Below are 25,282 nucleotides of genomic sequence, written 5' to 3'. Positions count from 1 at the left end.
GAAACAAATGGGCTGAACCATTTTTCTAGCTTTCAAAGGGGATTTTTTTCCCCACTCTGTTATTAATGGCAATTTGTCTTACCTGTCACTTTCACTCTTGGTTAAAAAAATCAAACTACTTCTATTTTTTCCTTTCTTTTTGTGTACATCAGATATAGGGAGTGGGATTAATCATACTTCTCAGTTTGTTACACACTATCACTACTAGTTTATCCAAGGCTATTCTCCTTTTAATTACTTATTTGCCTTTTAGCCCCATTCCTCACCATAGGCTGCCTTTCTAATATGTCCCATGTGTGCCTTTTTTATTTTACACATTCTTGTAAAACATGTATGTCTTATGTGCAAGTATTTTTAACTTACATAAATGGTTATTTTATGTATCTATCACTTCCTTCTCCAATCAGCATTATTTTTAAGATCTATCTCTGTTACTATGTTAACATCAATTACACCTCAATGCAGCACAGTACTGCATATTTCACTACATTTCATTCACCTATCTCCCCAGTGAAGGACCATTTCAACAGCCTCCAACACTCTCCACCACAAGCAACATTGCAGTATACACCCTAAGCACATTGTTTTAAGCACCTATGTAAGAATTTCTCTAAGAAATTCTAAAAGCAAAATTGTGGGGTCATAGAGTATGCATGTCTATGTGTTTAATTTCCCTAAGGAGTACCAGATTGCACTCTAGAACGCTGCCCCAGTTTAAATACACATCAGCAAGCAGTACTTGAAGGTTCCTATATCCCTACATCTCAAACAACACTGAGCTTTAGCCAGCACTCTACTGTTTGCTAATCTGATATGTGTAATATCTAATTTGTTTTAGTTTAAAGAGAGAGAAAAGGAGGAACCCGAGTTACCACAGAACTGTTGCCAGCCACCCATTTGCTGACACTGCATCGGTCCACTCTTTTAGTCAGGTATTTGCCTTTAAACTCTTAGAAAGCAACAAAGGAAGGAGGCAATTTCCTCGGTTGGAATCTACCAGACCTGTAAGTTTGGAAAAGAAACTGTGTAGAGTAAATGCCCACAAATAGTAGGTCTTCACAGATTGTTTCCATTGACTACTCACACTAGTAGGGCCTTTGTGCTGTCCCCCTATCACTCTGACGACACTGGCAACCTGGCCTATTGATGACAAATTCTGCAGTGAGAGACAATTCTTGGCTTTTCCCAAGACAAAGGTGAGAGACAACCCTCATCTAACTAACCTATCATTTTTTTCTCTCTCCACTCTGCTACTGCACTTTGACTGCTGCCACTGTACTCCCACCCAAACACACATGCCTGTTTAAAGAGATTCTTTGTGGTTTTATACCACAGTTCCTCAGATCCATGCTTTCCTCTTACTTCTGTATTTTCTCCATGGTTTGTTTTGGAGCAAGGAGACAGAAGTCTATGCTAGTTTACCATGCTTTCAGGAATCAGAAGTCACTGTTTTTCTGCTGAGGAACTTTCCTGCTTTCCTCTAAAATCTGAGAAAAACAGCAGGATGTAGAACTTTCTGGAGTCTGAAAATTTCATCTTTATGTCTCATCAAACAGGGGAAGGTTTTCTTACTATTAGGAGCATGCTCCCTAATTTCCCCTTTTTCCATCTATTCTCTCATTTAAGGGGCCTAAGTGGCTGAATGCTTCATATGATAGCTTGTTAATTAATTTACATCCCTACCAAAACTTTATACCACATGACTCCAGTTATATCCAAACAGATTTTTAAAGAAACAGAACCAAGCTTAGACTAAATCATAAATTCTTTGAAGAAAAGTACATCAAAATTATTTTTATTTCTTTTGCTCCATGAACAGTTGTAGTGAGTATGTACTGTGTACATACTCTGCTTATCAGGATGTTAAGCATGGGGACTGTGGGGAGTCCACAGATGGTAAATTATTAAGTCCCTGTCCCCAAGGAGCTCACAATTTAGTTGGGGAGAATAGGACATATACATGGATAACTTTAATGCTACTGCAAGGCAATATAAAGTAAGTAAATTAAGAGTGGTACAACAAAAGTGCTAAAGATGTTCAAAAAGAAGAGGCAGCCTTTCCAGCTAAAATCACACAGGAGGCTTTCTGGAAGATTAATAAAACTTCACTGAGCTGGGCCCGGGAGGAGGGAAAAGAATATTTCTTCCCAGGGGAATCTTGGCAAAAAGGGTGATCCTTTTATATAGAATGTCCAATAAATATTGTTTGCATTCATTTATGAGCAATAGATCATAGGTAGAAAAGGGCAAGGGACATTTGAGAAAAAATTAATACTCTCACTTAACTAGAGTGTAGATATATACAAGGGAAATAAGGAGCACAAAAATCAGGAAAAATAGGTTGAAACTACTAATGTTGCATTCCCTTCCATATCCTCAGTGCTTCATACAGAGCCTGACACTCAGTAGGCATTCAATACATATTTGTTGAACGAATAAATAAATCTCTGGAAATTTGTAGAGATTTCCCTATCTCCTTGGAATTCTGCAATTTATTCCTTTATTTTTTTTTAGGCATTTACTTTCTTGAAAATGACAGTTTTAGAATTGCCTATATCCTCTGGAAAGTCATGGTCCTTCACTCAATTCCCAGACCTGAATTATTTTTAAAACTCAGATTCTTTAGGTAAGAGGAAGTATTCTTGAAGAAGGACCCTGTATACCATCATAAGCATATAAAATAAACCTTTCTCCTAATTCTCTCTAAAGATGACTGCAGCCATTTGTCAGGGTATCTATTCAATGAAGAAAAGTGCTTTGATGTTTGGGGAATTACTGGACATGGGCTCTAAGGTAATGCTAAATCTGGAAAATTACTGTCTACTGGTCAGAGTGGGAGTTTAAGGGAGATTCAGGTGATAAAGTGTTTCTGGCCAAGTCCATCTCACAGTGTGAATCCACTGGATGTGTGAATCATTGCATGATTGTTTCCTGAATTCTTAAATGCCTATTTGGAACAGACATACTCTACACTGTACAAAGATACCTGTCAGTCTTTTCCCCAGTCACTCTAGTGCTTTCTCAAAGTGGCCATGTTATCAGGAACAGAGGTTACATATGTAATCAATAAAAATGGGGCGATCAGCTTCATCAAGACTGATCTGGCTACCTCAACTGCTGAATGCCTGTTGCTGGTTAAGCTCCACAGGAACCAGATAAGACAGATATTAGCAAGCAGGAAATTTATTATGGAATACTCTTCGGATCAGTACCTGAGGGAGGGAAGGAACTGAATCTTGTACATAAGCAAGGAAGCAAAACGTGGCATAAAAAAAAGCCAAGTGGTCTCAACAAAGTCCTCAGTTGACCTCACAGAGATCGCTATAGCAGGAATGGCCCTCAAAATTGTCCCAAGTGGGATAAAGTTACCATGAACTTATATCCTCACTTCATTCATTAAATGCACACTGCCCATGGAAGAAGGCATGATCTTGGGCAAGGTCATTTTCTTTAGCCAAGATATTCCCAAATAAGCTGACAGCTGAGGACCATCTTCAAACAGCACTTTCAGCAATAGGGAAACTATGTCCTTCATTCCTGAATGAAGAACTAAGTGAGCCATCTGAGTATCCACCACAATGCCCAATCTGCCAACAGTCTCTGATACAGCACCATATTCCAGCAGGACAAGCCTGGTGGCTAGCTGATTATACTGAACTCCTTCCATCATGAAGAAAGGAATTTATTTGTCCCCTACCCGACTGATATAGAAAATCATTCTGGATATGGATTCACTTTTTCTAAGCAATGCCATCCATAAACAAAGAATACTACAGTCACCACTGTAGTATCCCATACAGCATTGCTTTTGACCAAGGATCTCATTTTATAGCAAAAGAAGAAAGGAAATGATTGATGAATTAGGGATTCATGGCACCTGTCATGTACCCCATCATGTATAAAGAGCTAGCATGACAGAGATTTAAATAGCCTATTTAAGGCTCAGTTATGCTCCCAGAAAAAAGAAACCCCCTTGCAAAATTTCAAGCTATCCCAAGAGATGCAACATATTTGCTAAACAAGCAGTGAATATATGGTGTTCTTGCTCTAATATAAAAAAATACATGGTCCAAAAAACAAGAGTGAAAAAGAGAAACACCTTTCAATTTTTTTATCTATCTCATAGTAAAATGTTTGCCTTCTTTCACTGTTACTTTGGGATCTTAGCTCCCAAGGAAGGAATGCTTCCACAGAAGACACTATAATGGTCACACTGAACTAGAAGTTGAGGTTTCCACCTGGACATTCAGGCTTCTCCTCCAGGGAATTAACAAGAAGAAAAGGAGAAAATCACTATGTTGGCCAGGCAAATTAATCCTGATTATCAAAAAGAAATAAGATTTTTGCTACAAAAAAATAAAAGAGATGAGTATTCTGGAAATCAGGTCATCTCCACATACACCTCTTTGTCCAGTGGTAAAAATAAAAAGTATAAGACTTAGCAACCCAATATAGGATAGGACTACCATGAGTTCAGATTCCTCAGGAATGGCATATTGAGACCATTCCACCAAGTAAAGAACCCCAGTCAGCTGAACAAGAAAGGAAAATAGAATAGGTAATTAAGGAAAGAATTTGCAAATATGACCAAGTACAGAAACAAAGCCTTGTAGTAACTAGCAATATTTTCTTCCTTTGTTTATTATGTAATATATTTATGTACTCACCAATTTAATTTTATTTCCCTTTCCCCAGCTGTTATAAATTTGCTGTTAATGCTTTTATGTTTTTATGTGTTGACGTTTAAGTTAATAGATGGAATTGTAATTGAACAAGAAATGAACAACATCTAGAGATAGAAGCAGTAAATGACGGACTTTAGGTCTTTCCTAATAGGAAGAGGATGAGTGTACTTTTGTTTGTACAGGGGACAGTTGCATTATATTGTGAGGGAAAATGTTGTTACTACTGTTGTCTGAATTTAAATATGAGTTTAAGGATAAGGATACTGAATAGTCAAAGGGATAACAGTAAATATAGTCGATTAACAGTCAACATCTGTTCCTACCTTCTTCTATGTAGTTTAGCATACTGAAAAAGTTAGAAATTTTAAAGCTACATTTTTTTCAGACTCCCTTGAAGCCAGAAAGCATTGGAGAACTAGAAAGATAATGAAGAATTTATGAATGAAGATCCAGGGGATGATGGAAGCCCAAGAAGGTGAAACCAACATTTGAGGTAACATTTCCTGTTGATTCTGTGTAGGTGGCTAGAAGTCTGATAGACTGAGAGGTAATTTTACAGTCTTCTAGGGATGAGGGGCAGGGATTGAACTGAAAGGCCCACTAAGGGTGAAAGGTAAACAGGGAATGGAAAAGCTCTTCCAGGGACTACAATTCATCTTTGAATTATCTCAATCCCCAAAACTGGGTAGAGGTAATCCTAATTACTAGGGCCTCTCAGGCACCTGGCAGAGAAATATAAACCCTTCCTAGAGAAAAAAAAATTATATCATTGTATTTCTTTAATTTTTCCAAACAATTTTAAGTACAATATCTACAACAAGTTAAAATAACCACACAGACAAGGAGACAATAATAAAAACTATCAGAAACAATAGTCAATAGAAACATACTCGCAGAGACTTTAGGTACTGAAGTGATCGACTACAAACTTTAAAACATGCTTCCCATTTTCAAGGAGAAAAAGAGAAGATTAAGAATTTCAACAGAGAACCAGAAACTATAAAAAAGAACCAAGTGGGAGAGAAGGGAAAAAATGGCATAGATGATCGAGGCTCTTTTCATCCCTCCAGCAACCAAATCAAAGTTGTGACAGAAACAAGGAGTAAATAGCAAGGAAAAATTGCCTGGGATCTAGATGAACAAGCCATACAACTAGGGAGAAATCTAAACCACCCTGCAACAGCAGAAGGTAGGACAGGACGAGGACGTGAGGCTTCCCAGTCCAGAGCAGCTGAGACACAAGTTGCAGCTGCAGCAGACGCCTTTTAAAGGGGCTGCGTCCACGAGTGGATTTTCATAGTGACGAACCTGCTCACTCTGAGCACCAGTGCTGATTCGGCTGCATGCAAGGGGCACCAGGGACTTACAGGGAGACATTGTTGGAGTGAAGGCCCAGGCGAGACTCACTCTGTACAGAAGTGCCAGTGGTATCCTTTGTTCCTCTGTTGCTATCTCCCTCCTCCCAGTGGGTGAACTCAGCACTGCCATAGCTGAGACATCATCAAACTGGATAACAAAGGTCGCTCTGCCCAGACGATGCCTGAAACTCTGCCTCCCCCAACTCATGGCCCTACTCAAGCCACTAAGTGAGGTGTGTCCTTGCTTAGTGCTCCTTGCTAAGCAGCACCTAGACTCACACTGGAGGCAGCTAGCCTCGGTTTCTGGTGTGATTTCTTGAGGCAACTATAAGCACAGAAATCTGTGGACTGCTTGTTGAATCTTAACAGGTGGCCCCAGAGGGGCACAGCTGAGGCTAAACTGAGCCTGCAGCTGAATCCTTCTCAGGACTGTGCCATTGGACACCTACTACAGAAATCCACACTAATTAAGACTGGGAGACTTAGGAGCTTTGCTTAGCACATAGAAACAAACACAGAAAGGCAGCCAAGATGGGAAGACAAAGAAGAAGAAACCATATGAGAGAATAGAACAGAGATCCAGAAATAATGGAGTCAAGTAATCTAACATGCAGAGTTCAAAACACCGGTTATAAAGGTACTCAATGAACTTTTGGGAAGTGTAGATAAATTCAGTGGGAACTTCAACAAAGAGATAAAAAACATAAAAGTGGAAATGGAAATTATAAAAGAACCTGTCGTAAATGAAAAACATTATCTGAGATGAGAAGTATATGAAATAAAATAAAGGAAAAAACAAAGTGAATAAAGAAGAGGATCAAATGACCTATTTAGAAGATGGGAAAGCCAAGGACACGCAATCAGAATGGCAAGAAAAAAGAAGCCAAGACTTTAAAAATAATTTAAGAAGCCTATGGGACACATTTAAAGGTCAAAGTATCCATCTTATCAGCATGCCTGAAGGAAAACAAGATGTTGAACAGATATTCAAAGAAATATGATGGAAAACATCCCTCACCTGGTGAAGGATATAGACATACAACCTCAGGAAGCTCAGAGAACCCAAAACCCAGGGATCCAAAGAGACCCACGTCAAGACACATCATAATTAAAATGTCAAAGCTTAAATACAAAGAAATCTCAAAAGCAGTAGGAGAAAAGCAGATAGTTACCTACAAAGGAACATCCATAAGACTTGAAGCTGATTTCTCAAAAGAAACTATGCACGACAGAAGAGCTTGGCAAAAAAAAAAAAAAGAATACTTTATCCAGCAAAGTTATCATTTACAATTGATAAAGAGCTTCCCAGACAAAAATAAGCCAAAGAAATTTATCATCACCAAGCCAGTATTACAGGAAATGTTGGAGGGCCTTCTTTAAGAAGAAAAAACATGTATCAAAAACAGGAATAAAGAATGATAACAACTACATTCCTATCAATAAGTACCTCAAATGGAAAAGAATTAAGGGCTCCAACTAAAAGAGAGTGGATGAATGGCTAAGAAAACAAAATCCCTACATGCTGCCTACAAGAGACTCACTTCAGATTAAAAGACACACACAGACTAAAAAGAAGGGAATGGGAAAAGACATTGCCTTGATGGACCTAGAAGGTATTTAAGTCAGACAGAGAAAGTTAAATACCATATGATTTTACTTATATGCGGAATATAAGGAATAAAAAGAACAAACTAATCAAAAACAGACTCACAAATATAATAGACAATTTGGTGATGTCTATTGGGGTGGGGGATTGGGGGTTTGGAGAATGGGGTGAAAGGTTAAAGAAGCACAAATTGGTAGTTGATGGATGATCACGGGGATGGGGAACATTGCATAGGGAATGCAGTTAGCTTAATATGTCGGCCGGGTGGAAGGTCAGGGGAGGGAGGAAGCAATTTGGATCGTTTTATGAACTATATAGATGTCTAACCAATGTACTGTATACTTGAAACTAATTAAAATAAATAATTTTTAATAAATAAAATAATAAAATAAAATAAAATACCAAAGTTTAAAGACAAAGAGAGAATATTAAAAGCAGCCAGAAAAAGACAGTGAGTTACCTACAAGGGAGCTCCCATAAGGCTGCCAGCTGATTTCTCAATGGAAACTTTGCTGGCCAGAAGGGCTTGGCGTGAAATACTCAAAGTGATGAAAAGTGACCTACAACCAAGATTACTCTACCCAGCAAAACTATCATTTAGAATTGAAGAACAGATAAAGAGCTTCCCATACAAGAAAAAGCTAAAGGAATTCATTAGCACCAAACCAGTATTATAAAAAGTTAGAGACTTCTTTAGGAAGTAGAATGTAAAAAAAAAAAAATTAAAAATATAAATGACATAATAGCAATAACTACATATCTATCAATAATTACTTTAAATGGAAATGGATTAAATGCTCCAATCAAAAGACAGAGGGTGGCTGGATGATTAAAAATAAGACCCTATATACATGCTGCCTACAAGAGATTCATTTCAGATCAAAAGACACACATAGACTAAAGCCAAAGGAATGAAAAAAGATGCCCCATGAAAATGGAAACAAACAAATAAAAAAAGCAGGGGTAGCAATACTTATACCAGACAAAATAGACTTTAGAACAAACGCTATAACAAGAGACAAAGATGGACTCAGGAATCCCAATTCTGGGTATTTATCTGAAGAAACCCAAAACACTACTTTGAAAGGACATGTGAATCCATGTTCACTGCAGCATTATTTTCAATAGGAAAGATATGTAGGCAACCTTGGTGTCTATTAATAGATAAAGAAGTGATATATACATACACACACACACACACACACACACACACACACGAAATATTTCTCAGCCATAAAAAAAAGAATGAAATCTTGCCATCTGCAACAACATGGATGAACCTAAAGGGTATTGGGCTGAGTGGAGTAAGACATAGAAGGACCATATGATTTCACTTCCATGTGGAATCTAAAGAACAAAATAAACAAAACAGAAACAAATTCATAGATACAGAGAACATTTTGATGGTTACTAGATGGGGTTTTGTGGGGTGAGTGAAAAGGGGGAAGAGATTGAGTACAAATTGGCAGTTATAAAAGTAATCATGGGGATATAAAGTACAGAATAGGGAACATAGTCAATAATATTGTAATAAGTATGTATGGTATCAGGTGGGTACTAAATTTATTGGGGTGATCATTTTGTTAGATACATAAATGTATGCTCACCTGTTGGAACCAGAAACTAATATTGCATGCCAACTGTAATTGAAAGTTATTTTAAATTATTTTTTAAAATAAAAATAAAATTTTTAAAAGACACGAATCTATGTGCTATCCATACCAAATAGGTAACAATTATACCAAAAGACGTCCTACTATACTATGCCACCTATGTAGCAAAGAACCTGTTAAAATCCATTCTGATGGGAAACATTTCATTCTCACACACACACAAAAATTGTTTTTTCGCTTTTATAGGTAGTTCAGAGAGTTAGATCTCTTTTTTGCCATGGATTCAAACCTACCTAAGTAGATGGGTGTGATTTTAAAAATTAGGGGGAAAATCAGGTATTGAAAAATTTTCTATATTTCTACTTACATGTAAATTTTAAATATAAATATAGAAACATAAAGCATTAATGCAAGACTAAAAGATTCGCTAAACAAAGTTATTCAATTTAACTTCACAATAATTATAAAGACTGTTAAAATGTTCTGATTCAAAAATCATTTTTTAAATTACAACATTATAGTGTATGCACAATAATTTCTCAACACTTTCAGGTACTTTATTGCTCCTGTGATCACAATACTGTGTATTTGAGTTACTAAATAAGGCTCATTTTCAACTGAGGTTTGCAGAGGAGCAATATACAGCTCATTTGTCTTTTTATCATTGGATGTAAGAAGTCTTTATATATTCTATAAAGTCTTTATATATCCATGCAACAGCAGCAGAATACACATTCTTCTCAAGCTCACATGGAACATTCACCAAGACAGACCACATTCTGGGCCATAAAATACAGCTTAACAAATTTAAAAAAACAGAAATAATACAATGAATGCTCTCAGATCACAATGGAATGAAACTAGGAATCAGTAACAGAAAAATAGCTGGAAATTTTCAAAATATTTTCAGATTAAACACACTCCTAAATAACATGTCAAAAATTCAATGCAATCCCTTTAAAAATCTCAGAAAGATTTTTTTTGTAAACAATGGCAATCTAATCCTAAAATTTTTATGTAAATGCAAAAGACCAAGAATAAACAAAACAATTTTGAAAAAAGGATAAAGTTGGAAAACTCACACTTCTCAGTTTCAAAACTGACTATAAACTACAATAATCAAGACAATATGGTACTGGCATAAGGATACACATATAGATGAAGGAAACAAATTGACAGTCTAAAAATAGATCTTTAACTATGGAAAACTGATTTTCAACAATGATACCAAGGCAAATCAATAGGAAAAATATTCTTTTTTAACAAATGGGAGAATTGGATATTCACATGCAACAAGATGAATTTAGACCCTTACCTCATAACATATATAAAAAACAAAGATATAAAGATGGGCTAAAATATAAAAATTTTAAAAGAAAACACAGGAGAAAATATTCGAACCCATGGATTAGGAAAATCCTCCTTATATATGTCACGAAATGCACACTCTATTTTAAAAACTGATAAATTAGATTTCCTCAAAATAAAATTGTTTGAGCTTCAATAGACATCATTGAGAAAAATGAAAACACAAGCCATAGACTGGGAGAAAACATTTGCAAATCTTATAAAGGGTTTATATCCAGAATAAATGAAGAACTCTTAAAACTGTATAATAAGAAAACAAACAATCCAATTCAACAATGAACTAAAGAGATAAAGAAGTGACACTTTGCCAAACAGGATACACAGATAGCAAATGTTAATGCTCTCTAAACCAAAGAGTACCAAGAATGTACCTGTAGTTGAACAAGTTGTGTTTATTACTTCATGCAGCAAGGGAGAACTTATACCATGGGGAACTATGGGCAGTCTCAGTAAGAGGGTATTAGAAGGTCTAAGAAGGAAGGCGTTTACTCTAGAGAAAGCAGACTTAAAACAAGGATAAAGCTATAATTGGTAAAGAAGTAGCAGTACTCATGATACCTACGTACAGGGATGTTTGGCATTTTATGAGTCACAGTGACCTTGTTTTTTTGTGTGCTTAGACAAAGCTATGAAGTGGCTTTGCTATGTCTCACTTTAGCATGGTCACAGAGTGAACCTCTCTGATGTTGGTGTTGAAATTGTTATGTCCAACAGGAGAATAACAGCCTAGCTAGGAGCACCAGGTATGCTTCTAACAATACTAAGGTCTAGCTATATTAGACCAGTTCCTGGATATCAGAGGATGCTTTAATACTGTTATTGCTGTTAGTTCCTAAGGGTAGATGACATCAGGCTACAGAACTTTAATCCATAACTGGATTTTCACCAGATTTTGCTGATTAGAATCAGAAGAGTATCATTAAACATAGTCTATAGTTAAATAAGAGTTCATCCTTTCTTCTCCTTTTGTTGTAGGATGAGTTATTGAACCATGTGACATGACAATGGCTGTGCAGTAACATTTAAGACTCTGGACAGGATACACCAGCCAAATTGTAACACAGGTGATTATCAGAAACAAAATGACTACTGCTCCTTGTAACAAATCTTAAAGCCATGGGCCAAAGTTCTAAAACCTGGACAATTAAATCATGTACCAGAAACCAGCTGGGTCTCTTTTAGACCTAGTGGTTTTTTTTCTTCCTTTCTTTTAGGCTAGTGACAGGCTGTTGTACTTGTCCTGTATTATTTATATAGGTATATAACAAGAAATATTTGCTGTAGTACAAATTTTCTGTTGTCTAGCCAAGAGGACATCAAAGACTAATATGACTGTCAATGACAACTCTAAATAATGAATTACATCAGTTTTTAAAATTCTTATTACTATATATCATGGATTATCTATTGGATAAATAGTTGTTAATATCTGAAAATCTCTAATAATTACTCCAAATACACAAAATAAGTTATGGGCAGTAGACAGGGATGAGCCTAATGTCTACTACATAAGTAGTATCGTAGTGAAGCATGAACTATAGGGTGTACGAGTATCATATATTGCAACAGGAGTCAATTTTGAGCCCAAGTGGGGGTTTTGTGGGGATGAAACTGTTCTAAAATGCATGGTGTAATGGTTGCGCAACTCTGTGAATAGACTAAAACCACTCCTTAATTGTACAACCTTAAGTTAGCAAATTGTACAGTATGTGAGTTATATATAAAGCTGTTATTTTAAAATAATAATGAGGTGTTCCATAGGTATTGATATGGATGTCCTAGTTTTATCGTTTCATTTAAATAATAGCATGTGGGTGACAGAAAAGCAAATAACACAGGAAAAAAATCATAAAATGAACAAAAAGAGGATGAACATCTATTTTTACGTTTTTATATTAAAGCATTAACACGCATCTGTACAATTATCAATTATATGAATCTTTTCATCTAGTACAGCTTTGTCCCATGTTGCCCTCCAAAGGTTGGTCACCCAAATGGTATAGTACCATTCAGGTGGGGGAACAACATATAAAGAAGGTAATATTTATAATTACATAGACAAGACTGGTAAACAGTGGCACCTTCTGTGAAAAGAGAAATGAGTGGCTGGAATAGATCAGACAGGTTTTCTTTTCTTGGTTGGTTTTTTTTTTTTTTACATATTTTTTAAATTGTGTACCTTGTACATAAACTATATATTCAAAAGGGAAAAAAATCATTATTAGTCTTACATAAAGGCTGTGCACAGTGAACTGGGAAAGGCACTTGCAGAGCATTGGTATCAGGGTTCCCACTGGAAACAATGTGTTTAAAACATGAGGTTCTTAGGTAACCTGCCCAGAGTTCAAGATGGATGCCTGGTGGATTACCAATTCAGACAAGTGAGATGAGGTAAGCTTGTGCCCCAAACTGAAGGGCCTGCTAAGCCCCAGAAATCAGCATGAATTTTTGTGTGTCAGGGAAGCCATTAGAGGGTTTTAAGGAAAGGAATAAAATTATTTGACTTATGACTAAGAAACCCCTCTGATTGTGTGAGGAATGTGAAGGAGCATAATTTGGGGGACCTATTTCTGTAGTCTTGGTAAGGTTGTTGGTTTGGACTATTAACATTGTAGCACTGGATTGAGATGTGGAGACAGATAAACTTTGGGAGGTCACCCTGACAGGACTTGCTGCTAAACTGAGTGTAGATTTTGGGGGAAAGAGCATAGCATGGCTAACTGCTGGGTTGGGATGTCTTTTCTTGGGATGGAGAATTCTAGTATATTGGTGGACTATGAAGGAGTAAGAAAGAGTTCACTTTGGAACACGTTAAGCTAGAGACAGTTAACTGATGCATGTTTTTCTTAAGTCACTCAGGCTGTACTGGGGAGAGTGAGGAGGAGAGGGCATCTGGGAGGCAAGTGGGGGCCTTGAGTGGGCCTCAGCAAGGACACAGAGAAACTACTCAGGGCCAAGGGACAATGATGGGGGGATGAGGAGGGCTCCAGTGGAGAATTTCACAGATGGTCAAAGGCTTTAGCTTTTCAACAGTATGAAATAGGGAACCATAACAGGGTTTCAGGTGTGACTATAGCTGACTAAAGTCCTGCTTTGTGGAGAGCAGACTGTAGTGTAGAGTTGCCAGATTAACGTAGGGAAGAAGCAAGAGAATTAAAAATGTTAATAAAGCTACATTCAGAGACTGCCATCTGCTGATCAGCCCTGCTGCCACGCTAGGAGGACACCTGCAGAAGAAAGAAAGATTTCTACTGGGATTGCTAACAACCCATTTCCCATATCTATGAAAGGGGAAACGGCGACAACAGAGTCTTTAAGTGGCTGCCCTACATAAATGAACTCATTCATTCTCTATGGCTAAAACCTCGGGGAACCTATAAAGGTTGGGAACTACCAGCCAGTGGGCCTTTAGCACTACATAGTCTTATGCTTTCACGCTATGTACTCTCCTCCTTCCTCACTGTATGTCCATGTCAAAGGAAATGAGTTGACAAAGTCTTTTAAACTATAACTCACAGGAACTGAAGAATGATATATAAACTGAATTGCCCGAATGTTTAGGGTCCCTCTCTTTCTCTCAGTACTCTTTACACTCTCACTCTCTCTGTATCTAAGAGGAGACCACACTCTGTGGAGTATTATCCCTTTTCTAATAAACTTTCCTTTTGACTCTAACTTTGCCATGTGTGTTGAATTCTTTCTACACTCACCACCAAAGGACCCGCTCTTCTCCAGCTGCATGGCTTGGTTCCCCTCGCCGCTCCTCCCCCCTACCCAACTCGGGGAAATTTGCCCTGTCCTGCATCAAAATTAGTTAATCAAAATACAAACCCTCCTGTTAAATTTGAATGTCAGAATAACTTTTGTAACATAAGTATAGCCCACTAAATATTTGGACTGTACTTATGCCAAAGTGTATTCGGTGTTGGTCCGATATTCAAATTTAACCGGGAAGTCTGCTTTTGACCAGACAACCCTACCACCATGGCGGGTGGAGGCAGGACCCCTGTATGCATTCCAGGGAGGCCCAAGGGGCCAAAGCAGCAGGTGTGAGAAGAGGTCCCATAAAAGATAAGGCTGGCCCTTTTGGTGCACTTTTCCGGAGAACAGCTCTGGGAAGACAAGCTTCTCGGCTCTTGGAAGTATTAGCTGAGTTCTAATCAGGGCAGGCTTACCCGCTTCTCCTAGTCGGTTGGAGTCTGCGGCTCCTTCTTAACCTCCCCGGGACCGGGTAGCGGCTGGCAAAAGGCGGCCGGTGGGCCAGCGCGGTAACCCCGCCTTCCGCTACCCGCAGGGGTGGAGCCTGAGCGAGGATCCTGCGAGCAGCCTTCTCTCCCCGGGTGAGTAGTGGCAGAACATGGAGTCGGGCAAGATGGCGCCTCCCAAGAATGCTCCCAGAGATGCTTTGGTAAGTGCGAAGGATGAGAGGGGGGTCGCGAAGCTCAGCGGGGCCAGGAACCTGGGAAGCAGGCCCAGGCATGGGGCCTGATAGGCTCGTGTACTGGCTTCAGCCCAGTCTGGGGAGCCGGGAGGGGGAGATGCGGGTGCCCTGGACCCGGGGCGCTCTCCCGCCATCCCAGCAGCCCCGCAGGAGTGCGCAGGCCAGCCGCCCGGCTTTGTCTCCTGGGCCTCGGGTCCCGGCCACCTGGTCATCTCGCCCGGTCTGTGAGCGCTGACTCTCGCGTCCGGGGTTCTGATGCTAGCTTCTCTCTTCGCTGCATCCGAAAATGACAACCAGCTGTAGCCACCCCTACCTCTGCTAGGAAAGTCAACCCTGGCGTCTTTGCCCCCACACCTACCCCTAGCCAAAAAAAAAAATAAGTTTCCATAGAGGGATTTGATATGATCCTTACATTCACTTGGGAGGAAAAGGACGAGTACAAGTTTGGAGCCCAGAGAAGGGGGACCTTGTATCATAAATACTACCCTCGGTCCAGTCTTGATTTCCAGTACCTAGATTATGCATCTGGCGTCTTTTTTTGAATCCACAGGTAATGGCACAGATCCTGAAGGATATGGGAATTACTGAGTACGAACCAAGGGTTATAAATCAGATGTTGGAATTTGCTTTCCGTAAGTTGACAAAACACCAAAAATTTGCCTAACTTGTGAATCCGAAAAGATTGTCTTATTCTAAGAACCTTTTCAACTAAATTACTTTAACAGTTACTATCATAGAATTCAACCTAAAGCAGTAAAAAGGAGCTCAAGCTAGGGGACAGTAGCATTTATACTGTGGTATCTTTTTAAAAATTTGATCGTATAGATAGGACAATTAAATATGAGAACCAAAATTCATAAACTTTCTAGAAATTAATGGAACCTTCCATTAAGAAAAATGGCCATAAATTTAAGCTATTTTCATGTTTAAGAAAATAATGTTTTGTTCTTAAAGGATATGTGACTACAATTCTGGATGATGCAAAAATTTATTCGAGCCATGCTAAGAAACCTAATGTTGATGCAGATGATGTGAGACTAGCAATCCAGTGCCGTGCTGACCAGTCTTTTACCTCTCCTCCCCCGAGAGATGTGAGAAAACTTTTACTTAAAGTTCATTTTACTTATAGTTTTTTTCACTGTAGGTCTAATTAGGATTTTTTTTTTTAGTTTTTACTGGATATTGCAAGGCAGAAAAATCAAACCCCTTTACCTCTGATTAAGTCATATGTGGGACCCAGACTGCCACCTGACAGATACTGCTTAACAGCTCCAAACTATAAGCTGAAATCCTTAATTAAAAAGGTAAGCATTTTTAGTCAATTTAGCTTTTTTAAAATGTAAGATTTGTTAGGGAAATTTGTAAAAAAACAAATACCTATAGATAGTGCAGTAAATTTAAAGCTAAGATAATTTACTAGGATTTTTTTTAATTTGCTGTCTTGAAAATACCATGTCTGCAGTTAGTTGCTATGTTAAAATATAAAACATAAGCCCCAAAACTTTTAGAGCTAAAAGGAACTTGTGTTCAGTCTAACCCAACACTATTTTTCCACATCAGGAAACCAAGCCTAAACTTATCTATGGAGTTAGTAGCAAAACTAGGACAGATTCCCAGGTCTCAAAACTCGTAATCTTTCCACTATACCATAGTTTTTTAGTGAAACCCAATAACATAGTAAATGATATACCATTAGGAATTAGACTTGCTTTCTGAAATACGACCTAAGGCTCTCCTAGCACTGAAAAAGTTCTCCCTATATTGGGTTCCCTATATTGTCTTAAGTCCGCTATAAGAGTTTATTTCTTTTAGGTTAAGATGTTGACTAGTTAAGATTAAAAATTATAAGGAAGTTAGCTGTTATCCCCAAATAAGACCCTACCTTCACCTAAGTACTATAGAATTATACATGTACATATTTATATATACACACACTCATATCTGTCTATATATACATTTGTGAAAACCTTAGTTTAAATGTTAGATTTAGAACACTAATGGAACAAAAACAGGACATTCTTGCCATAGATTATCTGTTAATAATTCATATCAACAATACTAATTTCATTCCTTGTAAGGTTAGGTGTAAAATCTGAACAACATTAAAACTAATTTGTTTATTAAATCCCCTAGGGACCTAACCAAGGAAGATTAGTTCCACGGTTAAGTGTTGGTGCTGTTAGTAGCAGACCTACCACACCTACTATAGGTAAGTGAGAAAGAGAAATGCCATTTCTGGCTGGTAAAGAAGAAGTGCCTCAGCACTTGATTTTGAACTATAATACAAGTCAAAAGGTGAGTCAGAAATTCCCATGTGTGTGTTGCCATCAGTACATTTACTTGTCCTCTAGTAAAGCTATAGACATATATTTTATCAGATTTCAAACTGAGAAAAACCACAAGGAATATTTGATCCTAAGTAAGTATAGAATAGGACATTACCCAGCATTGTTGTTGGTATAAAATATGACACCAAAAACAGGAATTTAAGCTGTTCTGCCTTCTATGCAAATGAAGTTGCCAAACACTCATGGCAGTAGCCAACTTATCAGAAATTAATTTCTGAATAAATTGGCAAGAGAAAGCAGTCAAAAGGAAAATTTTAAATGTACAAAAGCTTAAGAATATCAAAGAAAATAATCATTTTTTTATACTAACTTTTTCAAAGGTAGTATTGATTGTTCTATATTGGTCAGTTGGAAGCTCCTTCTTCTGTGCTCTTGTCAGTCCCCATAGTTCTTTGAGCATTTCTTGCTTTCTGCCACAAGATGTTCCAAACTCATCTTATATTTTTTCCCCAGTCCTAGAATCAGCCATTTCTCCAGAGCCCTGGCTCCTTTTAGTGGAGGATGGTATTTAGAAACCATTATTTGTATATTTTTAATATCATTGTTGGAGTAATAAGGAAAACATAAATAATGGATTTAGATTTCCCGATTTTTTTTGTCCTTCATTCCTGGATTTCTTTCATAGTCAAAGAATTTTCAGAAGAAAAATCCCCTTCTCTTTGACCAGTATTGTTTTTTTGGCTCTTATTGCTTATAACTTGAGTCTAGTATAAGCAACATTTGATTTTCTCAAAATGTTACTATACATTCCAGCATTTTAAAACCAGTCTAGTATAGTATTACTTATACATTTCTGATTACCTGCATATGACCTTTGTGGACAGAAATTTACATATATAATTTGTATAACTTTGATTACTGTGTGTGGATTCATGTTACTTAAGTGAATATCAATTCTTTAAAACTGTAGACTGTGGTCATCGGTTTCTCATGTTGGCAAGTTAACCAATTTTAGTTATCAGTTGTGATTTTTATTCCTAGGTAGACATTTATTGTACATGCTTTAGAAATTCTTAAAATCTAGAGTTGAGGGAGCTGCTAAAAGTTATTAAAGGTTCAAGTATTTAACTTTAAAAACTTTTTCAATGGGTTTTATAAAATATAAGACCCAAGCATCTACTCTGTTCAATTTTCAAACCTAAACTCCATACTTACTTAAATGGTAACAGTTCCTTATGGTAATGGTCAAGAAAACATCTACCTGTGAATTTTCCTGATGAAATAAAATATCTATATTGCTTCATTAAGTTTCACCAAATTCTTTGGACCACTCCTTAATATATGCAAAAATTTGCCTAGGGATGCAAATTCAGCGTTGGGCTTCTTTTCCCCATTTAGGTTTTCTTCCCTTTCATTCCTGAAGATGTTAGTATTTTTCTTTCAGTAACTCTACCCCTGGGAAAACTGCTGGTTTCAGGGGAAAGGGATGTATGGAAACCCTGCATCCCCAAAGGAAAAACTAGGAACAGACACATTTCCATATATGCATTTTTTGAGAGAGCTGTGACATCAGTATACATACTAAGTCTTTGAATCTTACAAAATTCATTCATTAAGCAAACATTTATTGAGTGCCTGTTAGAAGTAAGGCACAAAAGCTATGTGCTCATAAGGATGAGAAAGGTTAGCCGAAGATTGTAATTTAGTGTACAAGACACTAATAATAAGGCTCCTATAATGTATTAAGGCAGGGATCCCCAACCCCCCAGGCCACAGACTGGTACCGGTAGCAGGAGGTGAGTGGTGGCCTATTGAGTGAAGCTTCATCTGTATTTGCAGCCGCTCCCTAGCACTAGCATCACTGCCTCAGGTACACCTCAAATCATCAGGCATTAGATTCTCATAGGAGCAACAGTCCCTGGTGCCAAAAAGTTTGGGGACCACTATATTAAGGGAATTTTAGAGGCAGGCAATGCTTTCCAAACAATGGGGTGGTATTTGAATTGTTCCTTGGAATAATGAGTAGAATTAAGATGACTAGGGGTTGGACTAGGTTATCTCCAGGATCTCTTTATGCTTAAAAAATTTCTAGATACAGAAAATGAATATGATTTTTTTGTGCCCACCTGGGGACTCCAAGGGGTTTATCTGATAGACTTTCATTAGATGCATGTTGATTTAGCTTCATGGGCATAGTAGACATCTTCTAATTCTCAGCAAGTGACAGATTAAAAGTACCATCTAAGGTAAATGGAAATATTGGGTCTCTAGTCTGCTAGTTTATTTAAATACTCAACATCATGACTCCATGTAGCTAAAATTCAGTGTCTGTCGCTGTTTGAAGAGCTTTACATGGATTATTCTCACAAGAATTCTATGAAATAGATACCGTTGTCTCTATTTGACATATGAGGAAACCAAGGTACAAAAAAATTAAATAATTCGCCAAAGTACACTCAGTAGGTGATAAAGCCTGGATTCAAACACAAGTAGGTAGATTCCAGAGCCTACGTTCTTTACCACTGCACTATCCTGAAGTTTTAGCATCTAAACTATTGAGCTTCAGTCTCATTTCAAATGATTTTTTTTTCACCTTTCATTAGTTCCCTGTGCTTTAAAGATAGTTTCTGATAAGCTAAGGAAGACAGAATATGAACCTGTGTAAGTCATCTAACTAACATGGTCTGTTAATTATAACTACAGCAACCCCACAAACAGTGTCTGTCCCAAATAAAGTTGCACCTCCAGTATCAGTGCCAAGCCAAAGATTTACGGTGCAGATTCCACCTTCTCAGTCCACACCTGTCAAACCAGGTAACCTAATGGGCAGGTAGGGGGGGGGTAGAGGGCTGAAAGTGGTGCTTTTAAATTATTTTTTTCTGAATTTTAAAATTTGTGAATAATTTGTGATTATAGAACAGTTTGTGTTCCTACACCAAGAGTTAAATTGTTTTACTATCATAACAGGAAGGTGGCAGTAATGCTGCAAATCTTCAGAGGGGGTCTATGAGCCCACTAAAATTGTATGAAATTTTACGTATATATAACATTTTCAGGTGTGGGAGAGGAGAGTATTCAGTGTGCTCATCAGATTCTTGAAAAACGCTTAACTAAAGTTAGGATCCACAAAGCTAAGACATCTTCAGGGAAAAGCACTTATGGTTAAGGCTCAGGAAAATAATATAACTTAGTGCACATCAAATGAAAATTGTACCTTTACTCACTTCATGGAAGGAGATATATAAAGTTGGAATAACTAGAATTCTGTTATAGCATAGTTAATGAATACATGTTTAGATTTCACATCTGAAACCTAACCACACACAGTAAACTACTTGTATAAAAACTGCTTATATAAAATATTGGCCTATATGGAAAGCATCATTCCTGACCTTGAACATATATATTCCTTTAGAATGTGCCATGATGAATCTAGTGCACTGTTTCCCATGACTAAGTGGAATTTTAGGTAGTTAACAAAAAACTAACAGAACTCTTTTAACCTTGTACTAGGCAATATAATTACCTGAGTTTCTTCTGTGTAGTCACACTTCTGCTATTGAAATTATTAGAATTACATTCAGCTTTGTTGAATACTTTTTACCATATGTTCTGGTTCTGGGTAATTCATAGTTCGGGGGTGTTTTCTCTGTTTACAGTTCCTACAACTGCAGTTCAAAATGTTCTGATTAATTCTTCAATGATTGGGCCCAAAAATATTCTTATTACCACCAACATGGTTTCATCACAGAATGCGGCCAATGAATCAAACCCATTGAAGAGAAAACACGAAGATGATGATGACAATGATACTATGTAAGGAATATAGTCTAGATGCATTTCGAACATGTAGTTGGGTTTGAGCCCAATATACTGAACTAGAACATTCTAAATCATCTCAAGTTTTAGCTTAGAAAACTTAAATTTAGCTACAGTATTTTTCACATTCATTTAAACTGTTAATTTCTTAACTAAAGATGCCCATGTTTTTTAATTAGGCTTCAAGTGTAAAAAGTTAAGCACTTGTTTCTTAATAGGTTCACTAATGTTGGGTCCTACTATGGCAATTCTGTATTTGGAAGCAGTTTTCTGCCATGTCTCACTAACAGCCACATTTAAGTTTCAGTTTCCACAGCCTGGTCAGTGGACTAATCTGTATTAGCATAATTTCTTACCTACATTTAAATACTTTATTTTGTAAGGTATAGTCACCTTTATTGTCACCAACTTTTTGATCAGATCTCTCAATTAGGAAACATTTTTGGAGAGGATGGATTTAGAGGGAATCTAAAGCCACTTTGAATGTATTTGTTTCTTGGTGTTCCCTACCCTTTCACCTCTTCAACCTGTTTCTATATCCCATTCGTTTTCTGCACCATCTTGTCTCTATAGGCTTAAGGCTTAAGTTTCTCCCCATTCTCTTGAATTTAGAAGACCAAAAATGGAATTTAAAAATATCATTCCTGATAATACAGCTTAGTATCATTTTCGTATTTTTAAAACCTGCTTTACATGCCCAGTGTTCTATGGTTCATTTTAACCTGAAGATTTGCATTTGCTTTTTCTCTCCATACCAAAGCAGTTGAGTTTTCCCCCTTGCGTTTATGGCCATTGAGCTTTACCCTGCTTTTGACAGATAGTTTTGGGTCAGTTACATTCAGTTTCAGTCTTATATTCCAAGTTGATAACTCCACTATATTTCACACTTCTAAGTTTAATATAGATGATACTATAGCTTAAAATCTGCCTTGATAAGTGATAACTATATTTACACTGGACCTATGCAAAACCACTGAAGAGCAATTATTTTCTTTTTACCGCATGCCTATATGCTTTAATCACTACTGCTAGAACCCTCCTGCTACTGGTATTATTCAGATCATTTTTCTGGATAGTTGCTGAGGATGTCACACTTAAGATGGGACCAAACCTGAAAGTTTTCTAATGGTTTCCCTTCCTCTAGAAGGCTAACAACAAAAACAAATTAGTGCGATGTGACTTGCACTTAGGTGCACTCTGCATAAGTTTCCCAGTAATGTTGTAATGTTACTGAACACCTTTCCCCTTTTCCATTTACATACATCTTATTGGGAAAGATTGCAAAGCTTTCAAAAATATAAACAGGTTTGTGTAGTTCTTAAGTGAGTTCGATATATTCAACAAAGGAATACTTTTGCATAATTTTCTAAAGTGAATTTTCATATTGTAATTTAGAAGTTGTAGCCAAGGATCCTCAAAACTTCATCATAGGATGGTGCTTGATACATCCAAGAGAAATAGTCCAGCTACAGGGAAGAAATGTCTCATCACAATATGTTTTGTGATGTTAGGAAAAGGTGGTTTCAAACATATAAAAACATCTGATCAACATCACAGGAGAAATGTTTATTATATAGCACAGATTATCATTACTTGAATGTTCTCAGGGAGGCAGCATGTCAAAACGTCTAGGTTCTAGTCCTGGCTCCAACTGTGTGACCTTCACCTCTGAGCCTTGTTCTCCTCACTAGTAATAGGAAAATAACACTGACCCTGCCTACCTCACAGGGATGTTGTGAGGGTTTAATTGGTATAAGTGAAAGTTCTTTCAGAATTGTAAAATGCTATATAACTTAAGAAATTGTTAATGTATTTGTTCCAAGATTATTAATTAAAAATATTGAACTTATCATTTATCTTAATTTTTTACTTAAGGGATTCAAGGAAGATGAACAAGGTCCAGGAATTCTAAGGTCCAAAAAGCAATTAATATCTGTTTAATGGATGAATTAATTATAAATCAGGGAATTGCTTGCTTTTATTTAGAGCCAGCATGTGATTTCATAGTGAAACAAAAATGAAAAAACATAGATTTAAGTCTGTTTAAAACATAACATGCTCTGTCTTTGGTAGGATTTTGTACATTTAATTGAGGTTACACTCTGAGTGTTCATTCACTTGTTAGGTCAGCTAGTGAGTAGTTTGCTTTCAGATGAGGACTGCTTTATCTTGCAGAACTCCTTAACTATATCCACCTAATCTACCTTCAAGAATGACTTAAGGCAGCCCTTGTCCTCCAGTTTCTAGGTGAAATTTTTTAAAAGATGTACTAATTATAATTGTGGCGAGGACATTGTTGTCCCAAGTTCTTCGTTTTACATGTAGAAAACAAGTTTGTTTGATGTATGAGTATAGGAATACAGCTAGCATGCGGGAGAATGGAAGATGTAATGCACACTGGTCTAAGGAGTCCAAGAGTAAAGGGAAGTACTCAGGAGGTAGAGAAGAAAGCACTAATCAGAACAGCAGGTACAAAACGGTGAAATATGCCACCATATATATTTTAATATATTTAATGTATAATCACACATGGATAAGCTTTTTATATGCATTAAGTAGTTCCAGATTTAAGGAAACCAGTCATAAAGTGGTTGCTTCTAAGGGAAACTGGCAGCTAGGGGACAGAGGTAGGAAGGAGTCTTCTCATTGTGTGTACCCTTTTGTCTTTCCTATCATGTGCTAGAGAAGTTTTGGATATAAAAAGGAAAAGGAAAGGAGAAAACACTGAGCCAAAGAGACTGATTTAGTTTATGACAGGAAGATTATAATTTTTTTCTGTATACAGGCATACATATATTATCTGGGAGTTAAAAGTGAATCTGCTATACTTAAGCCTAAACCTTTGAAATGTTTTATCAATCCATAATTCTTTATTAAACCAGGAAGCATATCCTTATACTATTCTAGTTTATATGCTCATAAATTGTTATATATTGTCTTCAACTAGATTGTAAATTCCTTCATGGCATCAACACTATCTTATATTCCCTTCATTATGTCCTAAGCATATAGCAGGTACTCAAATATTTGGCTATTTGCATTTCCCCATTCATTCTCTGGATTAATGACCCACATAAATGAGGAAAGACCCTGGATGCAGTCTAGTAGAAAGTACTTAAAAGGTACAATCAGGGATTGATAGATGAATGAATTGGCAGTCGTAGAAGTGGTAGGTTTATGGGTGCTTACAGTTTTTTCAATTCTTATATACATTTGAAAAAAATATTGGGGGAAAGGTAATCACAAGGGAGAAAGTCATCTGCTAAAGTTCTGGCCCAGCTGTGCCATTAATTTGCTAGATCTCTGGGTAGCATCTCCAAGCCTATCTACAAAAAGAAGATTGGAATAGAATTTCTGCTTTTCAAACCAGGGTATAGCATACCATTAGAGATGTGCAGAAACACAGTACATTTAAAATTAACTGCAACTATGGGGACGTTATTAATTAAAATAAAATAAATTTTTAAGAAAAAAATTGAGCCTTAAAATGTTTTGTTTGAAGCAGCCTCCAAAATTTTGTTTTTGTTCTCTCCAGAGTTAAGCCAAAAAAAGTCTTAGTCTAGAAGAATTTCAGGGAGTGAAGCACAAGGAAAAAGCACTAGCCTTTGAAATCAGACAAATCTAGACTTGAATACCCACTGTTACAATCTCTGTGATCCTGTCCAAGAGTTCAACTATTTCTTCATCCATATAGGTGAAAGGCATAACTAGTATGTAAAATGCCCAGCAGAGAAATTCTAGTTAAACATGGGCTTCAGAAATTGCATGTTTATGTCTGCTTACTCATGAAACCGCATTAAAATGACAGGAAAGGGAAAGGGAGGGAAAATTACAAGGACAATAAAAGTATATGTTATTAGAATGTAATCACTTGATCTTTTGGCTAAGATGAAGTGCAGAATGTCATTAGATTTTCAGCAATGACAATGAAGCAAAGCCTTCAAGTCTGAGAAATCAATATACAAATGGAAATTCTATAGTTAAACAGACTAGTGTGAGGGTTGAAAAGATATTTTCAAACACAAAGTCTTAAAACTTTTGCCTTCCAGGAAAACTAGTGAAGCCTGTGTTTCATAAAACGGAGAGTAAACCAAGAGGGTTAAC

General features: G+C 37.1%; 2 protein-coding genes across 4 annotated transcripts in view; one reads left to right on the top strand and one right to left on the bottom strand.

The window, feature by feature from the left end:
* Positions 1 to 14,908, bottom strand: part of LPAR4 (lysophosphatidic acid receptor 4) — a 430,666-nt gene extending 415,758 nt beyond the window's left edge. For both annotated transcript variants that reach the window (XR_004952855.1, XM_036226969.1), the window contains exon 1: positions 14,806 to 14,908. The gene's annotated coding sequence lies outside the window, so the exon portion shown is untranslated. The remainder of the gene's footprint in view (positions 1 to 14,805) is intronic.
* A 16-nt stretch (positions 14,909 to 14,924) lies between these two features.
* On the top strand, positions 14,925 to 23,027 carry TAF9B (TATA-box binding protein associated factor 9b). 2 transcript variants are annotated; one of them, XM_016132641.2, is made up of 7 exons: positions 14,925 to 15,038; positions 15,622 to 15,703; positions 16,026 to 16,162; positions 16,241 to 16,375; positions 17,205 to 17,280; positions 20,063 to 20,173; positions 21,019 to 23,027. In XM_016132641.2, the coding sequence occupies exons 1-7, from the start codon at positions 14,988 to 14,990 to the stop codon at positions 21,177 to 21,179; spliced, it is 753 nt and encodes a 250-aa protein (XP_015988127.1). In that variant the 5' UTR covers positions 14,925 to 14,987; the 3' UTR covers positions 21,180 to 23,027. The 2 variants fall into 2 exon arrangements, with proteins under 2 accessions (XP_015988127.1, XP_036082867.1); XM_036226974.1 differs by lacking the exon at positions 20,063 to 20,173.
* The last annotated feature ends 2,255 nt before the right edge of the window (positions 23,028 to 25,282 follow it).

This window comes from Rousettus aegyptiacus, unplaced genomic scaffold (assembly GCF_014176215.1).
Source record: "Rousettus aegyptiacus isolate mRouAeg1 unplaced genomic scaffold, mRouAeg1.p scaffold_m13_p_9, whole genome shotgun sequence".
Classification (NCBI taxonomy): domain Eukaryota; kingdom Metazoa; phylum Chordata; class Mammalia; order Chiroptera; family Pteropodidae; genus Rousettus; species Rousettus aegyptiacus.
Note: the sequence above shows the minus strand (reverse complement) of the source record. Positions and strands in the feature narration are given on the sequence as shown.